This window comes from Paroedura picta, chromosome 5 (assembly GCF_049243985.1).
Source record: "Paroedura picta isolate Pp20150507F chromosome 5, Ppicta_v3.0, whole genome shotgun sequence".
Lineage (NCBI taxonomy): Eukaryota > Metazoa > Chordata > Lepidosauria > Squamata > Gekkonidae > Paroedura > Paroedura picta.
Window position 1 is genome coordinate 21,884,185 of NC_135373.1, and position 12,014 is coordinate 21,896,198.

The 12,014-nt window shown below is 50.4% G+C and overlaps 1 protein-coding gene across 2 annotated transcripts in view; it reads right to left on the reverse strand.

Annotated features, from left to right (window-relative positions):
* Positions 1–2,307: 2,307 nt before the first annotated feature.
* The window catches only part of LOC143837280 (sialic acid-binding Ig-like lectin 13), a 34,196-nt gene continuing 24,489 nt past the window's right edge, over positions 2,308–12,014 (reverse strand). The window contains exons 7-12 of one of the 2 annotated variants that reach the window (XM_077336910.1): positions 11,896–11,961; positions 11,513–11,773; positions 8,576–8,884; positions 7,125–7,209; positions 6,868–6,994; positions 2,308–2,900 (exon numbers count right to left, since the gene is read on the reverse strand). In XM_077336910.1, the coding sequence (XP_077193025.1) occupies positions 2,703–2,900; positions 6,868–6,994; positions 7,125–7,209; positions 8,576–8,884; positions 11,513–11,773; positions 11,896–11,961 (1,046 nt within the window). In that variant the 3' untranslated portion in view covers positions 2,308–2,702. The remainder of the gene's footprint in view (positions 2,901–6,867; positions 6,995–7,124; positions 7,210–8,575; positions 8,885–11,512; positions 11,774–11,895; positions 11,962–12,014) is intronic. The other variant, XM_077336911.1, reaches the window with a different exon arrangement.

The following is a 12,014-nucleotide window of genomic DNA, read 5'->3' on the forward strand; positions in this document are numbered from 1 at the left end:
CAGGAGAAAAAGCCTCCCAAGTAGAAAATAACCACACAGTGTTAAGAGATTGCACTTGTTTTATTTTTTAAAAAATAGCTGTACAAACTATTTCTTTCAAAAACTGTGAAATTTTCAAGCCAAGGGCTAAGTTCTACAAGTTGTTGCACTGCTTGTAAGCCCTTTATTGCCACCATTAAAAAAAAAACATAGAATCATAGAGTTGGAAGGGGCCATACAGGCCAACTAGTCCAACCCCCAGCTCAATGTAGGATCAGCCTAATGCAGTCTTTTCCAACCAATGTGTCATAAAACCTGGGGTTTCTTCATGGCCCTGAAAGGGTTTGCTGAATGGGTGGAAGTTAATTAATTTTTAGGGTTTTTAAAAAATTGTTAGTCTTTAATGAAGTGAAATGACCATATATGGATACATCGACCCCTCCTCACAAAATGGTCACTGATGGGCCTGGAGGGGGTGGGGAGGGGCCCCAGGTGGGCATGTACACAACGATGCGTCCCAACCGTATTCTGGATGATTTCACCACTTTGGGAGTTTCTCGAAGCCTGAAAAATATTTCAGGGATTTCTCAATGGTACAAAAATTGAGAACAGCTGGCCTCAAGCATCCAGGATAATTATCTGTCCAGCTGCTGCTTGAAGTCCATCAGGGAGCCGGAGCTCCCCACCTCCTTAGGCAGCCCATCCCATGACTGAACTAGACTCATAGAATCCTAGAGTGGGAAAGGGCCATCCAGGCCATCTAGTCCACCCCCTACTGAGTCCAGGATCAGCCTAAACATCCAGGATAAGGATCTGTTCAGCTGCTCCTTGAAGGGGGAACTCAACACCTCCTTTTTCTTAGTGAACATTCCATGACATCATAGCAGTTTGGCCAGTCATTTTACTTCCCAGACAAACAGGCTGCCAGCTGACTGGCGGTTTTACATGTATTACCTAAAATAATCTCCAACTAGAAATATAGCCCATTGCAGATTGAAATGCAATGGGCGCTAGCAGTTATCCCCCCCCCCGCTCCGTGGAGCAGCCTACCTAAAGCGTAGGAGGGAGGGAGAGCCATTCTCCCTCCCTCTCTTAGTTTCGTCCTTGCAGCTGCCCTGGCCGGTCGTAGTGAGGTCCTCAGGCTCTTCTCTGAGCTTGGCTGGCTGGCTGATGGGCAGGAGAAGGAGTCTTCGAGCCAGCGGCAGCAGCAAAATCCTTCAAGCAGGAAGAGGCGATGGGGCGTCAGGGGCGGGGCGGACGTCTCCGGCGGCGCCGCTGATGGGGCGGCGAACGTAGCTTCCTGCGGCGGCGCAGCAGAAGCGGCTGTACTGTTGGGCTGACGGCCCCACCGGCTTCGGGGCGGTCAGCGACTCGGCGGCGGGCTGCGGGGCTCGTTGTTGTTGAGCAGGCTGCGGTCCAGCTTCTTCTGCCTGGGAGCCAGCTGATCCTGCAGGCGCCGCGTCCGCCAGTCCAGGTACCGGCTCCACATGCAGCTCGCCTGCCAGCCCACCAGCAACGCCGAGCCGAAGGCCAGCAGGACAGCCAACAGCAGCGGCCGTTCCGACAGCGGTAGGAAGCGTCAGGCCGCGTCAGGCAGGGAGCCCCCGGCAGTCGCGCTGTGCGCGGCTGCCGGGGACTCCCTGCCCGGAGGCCTGACGCGGCGAGAGGCGCTTCGCGCCTCTCGCCGCGTCAGGCCTCCGGGCAGGGAGCCCCCGGCAGCCGCGCACAGCGCGACTGCCGGGGGCTCCCTCAGGCGGCGGCCTGACGCGGCAAGAGGCGCTTCGCGCCTCTCGCCGCGTCAGGTCGGGAGCAACTGAGAGCCGCGCTGCGCGCGGCTCTCAGTTCCTGGGGCTGGGAATCGGAGGGACCAATCGGCAGGCGCTTCGCGCCTGCCGATTGGTCCCTCCGATTGTCTGTCATGAGGAAGGGTCCAATCTGGACCCTTCCTCATCCCGGACTCATCCCGCCCCAGGACCCCTTACTGCTTTATTTAGACCGTGGCGCCCGCGGCGCCACGGGCGGTTTACAGATGAGGACCCAAAATGGCTGAACAGCTTTAGTCTCTCTTCTGTTTATCCTCAACAACAACCCTGCGAGGTAGGTTAGGCTAAGAGCGCATGACGGGCCCACAGCCACCCAGCAATCTTCCAAGGCAGAGCAGGGATATGGACCTGGGTGTCTCCAATCTTAATCTGACACTCTAACCCAGGGATAGTCAAACTGTGGCCCTCCAGATGTCCATGGACTGCAATTCCCATGAGCCCTTGCCAGCGAATGCTGGCAGGGGCTCATGGGAATTGTAGTCCATGGACATCTGGAGGGCCGCAATTTGACTACCCCTGCTCTAACCACTGTTGCCCACTCGGAAATGAACAGAAGACAGACTGAAGAGATGGATCATCTAATCATACCAGCGGGAAATAATTTTTTTTTTTTTACGCCCACTTAAAATCCAAACGGCTACACACGGTTGGCTGTTCCCAGTTAGGTGCCCTCCTCTCAGTCAACAGAAATGCACATGACAAAGGCAGAATTGTTGCAATGGGATTCTCTTTTTGTATCGAACGTCTTTTCTTGTCCATTGGTGCAAAGGCAGTAAAGTCACTCTGGCAAAATTGTACTCGGAAACGGACAACTCTACAAAGCTCGCCTGCCCTTGGCTTCTGCCCCGTTATCCGGCAGTCCTGCTGGGAATGATCCTCGTCTACTTCTTTTTGAGGGGGTTATTTCTGTTTGACTTCTGTATATTCCACAGACTCCTCCATGGGTGTTGGCTTTCTGGCTTTCAGCTTGGAGAACTCCACATTTGCGTAGTTTAGCTCTTCTGGGTCAGGGATGCTTCCACTAGGAATCCGGAGGCTGGGTGCAGGAATCCTCTCTCTGACCACTTGGGGTTGGTTACTGCGAGGTAATTTGTTACCCTGGAAGAAAATAGGGGCAATAGTTATATTCCCCACCAATGCCATCCATTTCTCCGTGGAGAGTTCCCATCAAGGCCCTGTTAATTCACCGTAATGTGTATAGGGTGCCATTCTGTATTAATGCTTCATACAACCCCTCCATAGGGCAATTACGATACACTTTGGAGATCTTGCCCCTGGGACACACCTTGTCTGGTTTCCACCTTTCCTTTAAACAAAAATAATTGTCTGGCCCTTTTCGTTGTACAGATAAACTTTTCCCTTATATCTCCTCAACAAAAGGAGCTAGAAACTAAAAACGAAAGCTAGGGTTGCTCTAGGGTGATACTGGATTGACTAGGGGAGTGGATTAGACTGCCTGTGTGGCAATCAGATTTAAGGTTTTGGTGATCACCTTTAAAGCCATGAATGGTCTGGACCTTTGTATCTCCAGGACTGCCCCCTCTCCTAAGGCCCTCAAAGGAAACTAAGATCTAGTGAGCAAAATTTGTTCAGGGATCCCAACCTGAAAATTATTAAACTGGCCTCAACCTAGGTCATTTCGAAATGGCCCTGACACCAATTTGGTAAAATGATGTTCCTGGTGAGATCAGGGCCCTCTAGGACTTAGGACAGTTCCACAGGGACTGCAAGTCAGAACTCTACTGCCAGGCCTATGGTTGAGGCCAGAAACCACACTGGAATTCTGCCCCCCCTGCCCAAAACACAAGTCTACTCAGAAAACCAGCAAAACCTCACCAGAATATTATTATTAATATAATTAGATTTATTAGATTTATAACCCACTGCTTCCAGCAAGCTGGCTAGAAGCGGGTTACAGCATTAAAAACCCCACAATAAGATATAAACCATCCCCAATGGATGGATGAATAATGTTGATCGTGTTTATACTGAATTATAATTGTTTGTTGTATATGTTGTTACCCATCTTGAGCCTTCAGGGAAGGGTGGGTTATAAATAATAATGATGATGATGATGATAATAATTATTATTATTGTTATTGTTGTTGTTATTGTTGTTGTTATTGTTATTATTGAAATATTAAATTTATTTCTTGGCCTGCCAACATGCCCAAAGGCAGATTTTCAATTTTTGATCGGCCACCGTTTACCCATAAATGAAAATATTTAAGTAAGTAACCCAATGATTTTTGTAAAAAAAGAACACATCACAATCAGTGTCTTTCAAGAGCCAGTTTGGTGTAGTGGTTAGGAGTGCAGATTTCTAATCTGGCATGCCAGGTTCGATTCTGCGCTCCCCCACATGCAACCAGCTGGGTGACCTTGGGCTCACCACAACACTGATAAAGCTGTTCTGACCGGGCAGTGATATCAGGGCTCTCTCAGCCTCACCCACCCCACAGGGTGTCTGTTGTCGGGAGAGGAAAGGGAAGGCGACTGTTAGCCGCTTGCAGCCTCCTTCGGGTAGGGAAAAGCAGCATATAAGAACCAACTCTTCTTCTTTTTCAAGAACAAAGGTGCTAAAATTCAGCATGTATTTAGAAGAAGAGTTGGTTTCTTCTACCTCATGTTTTATTACCCCAAAGAGTCTCAAAACAGCTTACACTCGCCTTCCCTTCCTCTCCCTACAACAGACACCCTGTGAGGCAGGTGAGGCTGAGAGAGCTTTGAGAGAACTTTAACTGGCCCAAGGTGACACAGCTGGCTGCATGTGAAGGAGGAGCGGGGAATCAAATTTGGCTCACCAGATTAGCTGCCGCCGTACTTAACCTCTACCCCAAGCTGGCTGTACCTGGCCTGAGTAATAATGGTTGTATGAACCTAGCCCAATTGCAATGTATGGCTGCGAAAGTTGGACCATAAGGAAGGCCGAGCGTCAAAGAATTGAATTTTGAACTCTGGTGCTGGAGAAGACTCTTGCGAGTCCCTTGGACTGCAAGGCGAACAAACCGGTCAGTCTTAGACCCATTATGCATGGGGGAAATCACACACATTTGGGGTGGAATGGTGACGACTAAAATCACGGATAATGCACAGTGCCGGCTGCAACCGGCCGCAGCTTCGGTGCATGCCGCCGAAAAAGCTGCGTTAGCAAAACGCGGAAGAAAGCGCAGCTTCCGAGTGACCGGGGCACAACCAGAAGCGGCGCCGGGATCGCCACGTGCATAATCAGTTACTCTGGGTTTTGCCGCCGTCACACCCCGCCCCGTGAATAACAGGTGTGCGCCGCGTCTTCCCCCTCCGCGTTTTCCATGTGACCCGAAATCGCCGATTTGGCGGCCGTGCATAATGGGCCTTAGAGCAGGGGTCCCCAACCTTTCTAAGGTTGGGGACTGGCAGAGCATTGGGGCGTGGCCCGCGGCCCGCGCGCGGGCCACGCCCATGCATCGGCCGCGCCCGCAAGCCGCGCACGCACATCGGGCCGCGCCCGCAGGCCGCGCCCCCGCATCGGGCCGCGCCCACGAGCTGCGAGCCGCGCACGCACAGGCGCGGCCCCGTTTCCTTCTCCCTGCCCTCCCGCAGTAAGAAGCATCCCGGGCCGCAAGCTTGCGTCCTGGGAAGTTTTTTACTGCGGGGGGGGCGGGGAGAGGGAGCCACAGCCCGGCGCTATGGCCTTCGCGGCCCGGCACCGGGCCGTGGCCCGCAGGCTGGGGACCACTGCCTTAGAGGAGATCAGCCCTGACTGCTCCTTAGAAAGCCACATCCTGAAGAAGAAACTCAAATACTTTGGCCACCTCAAGAGAAGGAAGGACTCCCTGGAGAAGAGCCTAATGCTGGGAGCGATCGAGCGCAAAAGAAGAAGGGGACGACAGAGAATGAGGTGGCTGGATGGAGTCACTGAAGCAGTCGGTGCAAATTTAAATGGACTCTGGGGAATTGTAGAGGACAGGAAGGCCTGGAGGATCATTGTCCATGGGGTCACGATGGGTCGGACACGACTTCACACCTAGCAACAACGAACCTGGCACAAGGTAGATTGATTGCCTAAGATCTCAGAAACTAAGCATGGTTGGCCCTGGATAGCATTTGAATGGGACACTTCCAAGGAATACCAGGGCTGTGCTTCAGAAGTAGGAAATGGCTAACTACTTCCCCTTGGCCAGTGGTTCTCAACCTTCCTAATGACACGACCCTTTAATCCAGTTCCTCATGTTGGGGTAACCCCCAACCATAAAATGATGCAAGTCTTCTTTCACAGAAATTAAACCGAAACTGACCAATAGCATGAAGATCCATTGTTCATGATTGTATAGAAATTGGGTTTTTCCCTGGGGTTTCTCAGTTCAGTTCTGCTTCTTGTCCCACCATGCAGATTTCCCTCTTTTCTGCTGATCCAGACAGACAAACTCTCTATCTCGATCTACCCCGCAAGGCTGTTGTGCAGATGGTGCCGCCCCCCCCGGCCAAGCTGCTTGCCCTGCTGCGACCCCTGTGAAAGGGTCATTCGACCGCCAAAGGGGTCCCGACCCCCAGATTGAGAGCCACTGCTCTAGACATCTCTTGCCTTGAAAACACTCTGGGGTCAGCTGTGATTTGACAACCCTTTCCACTACCCCCAGTGGTTTCAAAATATGCTCGTGATTTGGAGTGCAAAATCAGAAGCTGATGCTTCATCCTATTTAAGTAATCTCGAAATCAACATGAAGAAGAAGCTGGCTTTCACTGCCCAAAGGAGTCTCAAAGCGGCTTACAGTCGCCTTCCCTTCTTCTCCCCACAACAGACACCCTGTGAGGGAGGTGAGGCTGAGAGACCTCTGACAAGACTGCTCGGTCAGAACAGCGCTATCAGGACTGTGATGAGCCCAAGGTCACCCATCTAGCTGCGTGTGGGAGCACAGTGAGGAATCAAACCCAGTTCGCCAGATTAGAAGCCGCCACCCTTAACCACTACACCACGCTGGTTAAAGATCACCACAGTGTGATCCTGCCTATGTTTTTGAGTGATCCGAAGATCTATTTGCTTTCACTCTATGGTCCAACTGTGACCCAGGAGAGCAATACCTACCAAAGGTGGAATGTTGCTATAGATCAGGCTGCCCTCACTGGCTCTCTGGTGCCCCCCATTGGCAGAATTCAAAACTTCCACGCCATCAGCTTTCGATGAGGCTTTTGCTTTCCTCTGCTTATAAAACCTAAGAGCAGTAGAGGGAGAATGAATGAACACTGGTCTTAACGGTACACTCTGTTCTGACATCAATAAAAGACTTGCTTACCCAGATGGAAATCAAAAGGCAGATGGGAATCATAAGGAGTGGAACTCACTTGATCAGCCCGAGGCAAAGGACGCACAGGAGGACAGCTGCCAGAGCCCCACAGAGCCCAGAGATGGCTAGACTTCCATGGCTCCCTGCAATGAGAAACCATGGTCTCAAGGTCACATCAAAGAAGAGTTTTGCGGTGCCTGAAAAGGTACTGAATTGATGGTAGCATAAGCTTTCCGTGGCCCTGGCACAGAGACTGGAAATATGGCAATGCTGCCCATGCCCCCACCAGTCGGCTAAGGCACCTTTCCTCTCAAAGCCACCCTGAGGGCAATAGGCAATCTTCCCAAAGGCATTTGTCAACAATGACTTCATTGATTTGGAACATTTACGCTATACAGGAAGCATAAAAAGTACTATAAGAATGGCCGGGGGTATCATTTACAAATTGATGATGTTTTTGTACCGTCCTTCTTCCCAGAAGTCCATAACTATGTTTGAGATTCTCCCTTTCCTCCATTTCATGCTCCCACCAGAAGAAGGGGAAGAAGAGGAAGAAGAAAAAGAGCTGGTTTTCTATACCCCGCTTTTCACTTAACTGTAAGAGTCCCAAAGCAGCTTACAAACCCCTTCCTCTCCCCACAACAGACACCCTGTGAGGTTGGGGGAGCTGAGAAGGCTCTGACAGAACTGCTCTACAAGCACAGCTCTAAAAGAACCATGCCTGGCTCAAGATCACCCAGCTGTCTGTGTGTGGAGGACAAGTGGGGAATCAAACCCAGTTCTCCAGATGACAGTCCACAGGTAGAGTGAACTCTATTCCAAATGAACAAGTATTAGATTGGGGTCAGAATGGCCAAACTCTTTTGGGGGAGAATATTGGTGTTTTTTGGCTTCTCTGCTGCAGGGTTAAAAAGGGAATTGGTTGTTAAGGTGAAAAGAGGATGGAAACCTGGGCCCAAGATATCTGAGGGACTGTCTACCTCCCTATGCCCCCGCAGAGCTCTCTGTTCTGCAGGTACTAATAGACTGGTGATCCCCTGCCCTTCTAAAATATGCCTGGCCTCGATCCTGGCCCCTACCTGGAGGAATGAACTTCCGGAAGATCTAAGGGCCTTGTTGGACCTATCACAGTTCCGCAGGGCCTGCAAAACGGAGGTGTCATCGGCCTCAGTTATTTACCTCACAAGTGGCTCACGACCATGAAACTACCAAACGCCCCATTCACCATCCTCTCTTTTCCTTTCTGCATTATTTAAGTTCGCCTAGTGATGTCTGGCTGTGTTTGTGTACGTGTGTGTGTGTGTTAGGCCTCTAATATTCACTCTCGATCTCAGTGGCATGGCGTTACGCATCGGTTCTTCCCGGCGAAATTAAAAAGGCCTCTGGGATGTGCTCACATCCCCTCCCTGTCATTACAGAAGAGAAACCACAGGCCTGCAGAAAGAGAAATTACAGAAGAGAAACCAAGGCCTGCAGAAAGCTGCGGCTAATGCAGAGGGTCACACTCGCCTTTTGGATGGGGGCTGAACAGGAAGTGGATTGTGTAGGTCCCCAAATGATTTGTCCCCCGGCAAATGATGTCATGGCTCTTGTCTAGGTCCCCTGCTGCCCAGCTCAGAGAGCTGGTCACTGTATTCTTTCGGGCCCGGGAAGTGACCCAGGGGTCCCCTCTGCGGCTGTCCTCCCTGAAGGTCTGCCCGTCTGCTTCCCACTGGATCTGGGGCAGCGGCCAGGAGTCCAGAGAGCAGTTGCACCGGAGACTGCCGTCTTCTTGCCAGCAGGTGCTCCTGGACTGGTTGCTGCTGAGCCTCGGGCCATCTGGGAGGGAGCAAGAAAATGGAGAGGGAATTAAAGAGACTGCAGAATCACAGCCAGGGTCCCACTAGACACAGGGTGTGTGTGTGTGTGTGTTGGGGGGGAACTGTGGCTCTCCCAATGTCCTGCTGGCTCATGGGAAATGTAGTTCATGGACACTGGGAGAGCCAAAGGTTGGCCACCCTGGCAGGCAGCTAGGAGAAAGGGGAGGATGGAAGAGGCTGCCTTGTTCTAGGTCAAGAAGCTTTCTGCATGGCTGAAGGAGACCTTTTCACATTCTGTTGTAAGAGGGATTGAAAGAGGATTTCCACACACCACTTGCTATAGTGCCATCGGAAGAAGAATAGTTGGTTCTTATACCCTGCTTTTCACTACCCGGAGGAGTTTCCAAAGCGACCTACGATCGCCTTTTCTTCCTCTTCCCACAACAGATACCCTGTGAGGGAAGTGGGGCTAAGAGAGCTCTGACAGGACTGCTCTGTGAGAACAGCTCTATCAGGACTGTGACTAGCCCAAGGTCACCCAGCTGGCCATATGCAGAGGAGCGGGGAATCAAACCTGGCTTGCCAGATTGGAAGCCACTGCCCTTAGCCACAACACCAAACTGGCTCTACCCACCACGCTGGCTCTCCATGACAATCTGTCCAAACAGGGAAATTCCTGCTATATGTGAAGTACCTTTCAAAAAAAAAATCTTGCTTCGAACTATCCTCCCCCTCTCCCCGCTCTTCAGCTCCTTAATTTTCAGCCTAATTACTCCCTTCCACCATTCCAGTTTCGGAGGTGATCATGAATAACTGGCTAATTATCAAATGTTATCAGAAGAGAGCTCATGTCCCACTTTTCACTTTGGAGCAAAACAAACTTACTGCTCATGAATTCTTTGGCTTGTAATCATAACTCCCCAAAGAACATTAAGATCTAGTGATCAAAATTTACTTAGGATCTTCAGCCCTAAAGAAATAAAATTGGCCTCAGCCTGGTCTGGCGGAATGCTCTGTCCAGCAGTCAAGCAGTTCCGCTGGTCTTGTCAAACAACGCTCTTCCGCTGGCCCTGGGGCTGAGGCCTGGTAAACAGCATCTAATTCTGCTGGCCTTTCTAGAAGAAGAAGAGTTGGTTCTTATATGCCGTTTTTCTCTACCGAAAGATGTCTCAAAGCGGCTTACACTCGCCTTCTCTTTCCTCTCCCCACAACAGACACCCTGTGAGGGAGGTGGGGCTGAGAGAGCCCTGATATTCCTGCTCGGTCAGAACAGCTTTCTCAGTGCTGTGGCGAGCCCAAGGTCACCCAGCTGGCTGCATGTGGGGGAGCGGGGAATCAAACCCGGCTCACCAGATTAGAAGTCCACACTCCTAAATACTACACCAACTGGCTCTCAAACTGTCTCCTACCCAAAACCATCCAATTAAAATCCTTCAGAATACAATTTCTCCTTTGAATTAGGAGACATTTTAGGCAACATGAGTATTACTTTCATTCCAGATTTTAAATGGATGCTATTTTAAATTTATGATTGTATATTTATATTACATTGTATGTTTTTAGCTAATGTAACCCACCCTTCGCCTTCGAGTTAGGGAAGAATACAAATGTAAGAATAAATAAATAAAGGCACATTGATGAAATATCAAATAGGTCAGTGGGCTTGGGCTTGTTGGGAAGGGCAATGTCTGGTGTACAAAGAAGATTTGGTTTTTATACCACGCTTTTCCCTCTGTCTCTCCTCTTTCCTATCAAATATGTTAATTCCTAAATAAACCTTTATCTACTCTTTAATCAGGTTGTGCATTGTTGCTATGTCCACAGAATTGACTACCAAGTATAAATCAGTTTGAAATGCTTGGCTCTTGTTGGGAGGGGCTTAAGTGTAAAGCCCCACTCCCCAAAAGAGCTGATCATTTAAAATTGACTTGTGAGAACCCGATAGAAGCAGAAATAATTTGTTAGAAGGGGGAGGGGAGGAGAGAAGGAGAGACAAAAATTTTAAAGGGATATTGGTGTGGAAAGCCTCATTCACCCTGTCCACACAGAACAGCCTGATTTTAAAAAATCACAACAAATCAGGGCCTATTCTGCACACAATAGATAATGCACTTTCAATGCACTTTAGAAGTAGATGTTCCTGTTCCGCACAGGAAAATACAGCTGCCAAAGCACTTTGAAAGTGCATTATCCTATGTGTGCGGAATGGGCCTAGATCTGACTTCTTTCTTTGGTTTCTAAAAGACAAAAACACATTGTGGGGGAAATGGAATGCGTCAAGATGGATAGGAAATGGTCTGGAATGTGTGTCTAAAGTAAGTGAAACAGTCATGCCAATTCCAGACTAAATAGCATGGAGCTGGCGTCATATCATACTAATTCAACATCTCTGGTTCTGTTCCAGCCCTGCGACTACACTGAAAGGAGAAGCAGCACCAGTTGCATTTCTCCCTGCCCTGCAGCTGCTGAAGACCAGGGGCCCGTTTCAATGAGAACTTGACCTCCCATTTGTGTGTGTGAATGTCATCTTTTGTGAAAAAGATGAGGTATATCCCAAATTCCTGCCTGTTGGAGATCAGTGCCTGTAGAGTCTGTCCTAGAGCAGGATGTCCCAAAGGTTAACTCTGGACGGTCCTGATTCACTCACATTCTATGGAGAGCTGGACAATCCCTCGTACAGAGCCTAGGGAGTTCTCGACCCGGCATGCATATTGACCCGCGTCCTTGACTGTCAAATGGGTGAACTCCAGCCGGGCATCTGGAGAGGGGCCGTGACGCTCCAAAGTCCTGCTCCCCTTGACCCAACTCGTTTCAGAGGGAGGGTAGCTTTGGGCCGTGCAGAGCAGCTGTAACCGGTCGCCTTCCTGAGCCATCAGCTGGGAGCCGTTTGCCACATGCGTGGGGGGACCTGTAAGCACAGCAAAGGGGCCGGTAACCCCCTGAAAGAGTAGCAGCCCCTTGGAACCAGCGTCCTCCAGCAGAGAAAGGTCCCCGGAGGCTGATCTCTGCACCCTATTCGCTCCCGGGTACCTTGGATTAGTGCTCGGCCTCTCCTATAAGCTTGGGAGACGCTGAACGCCATTGTCCTGGGTGGATCTGAAACAGACACATCAACATGGAATGAGAGAAGAGCCTCTCCGCTGGGGAAC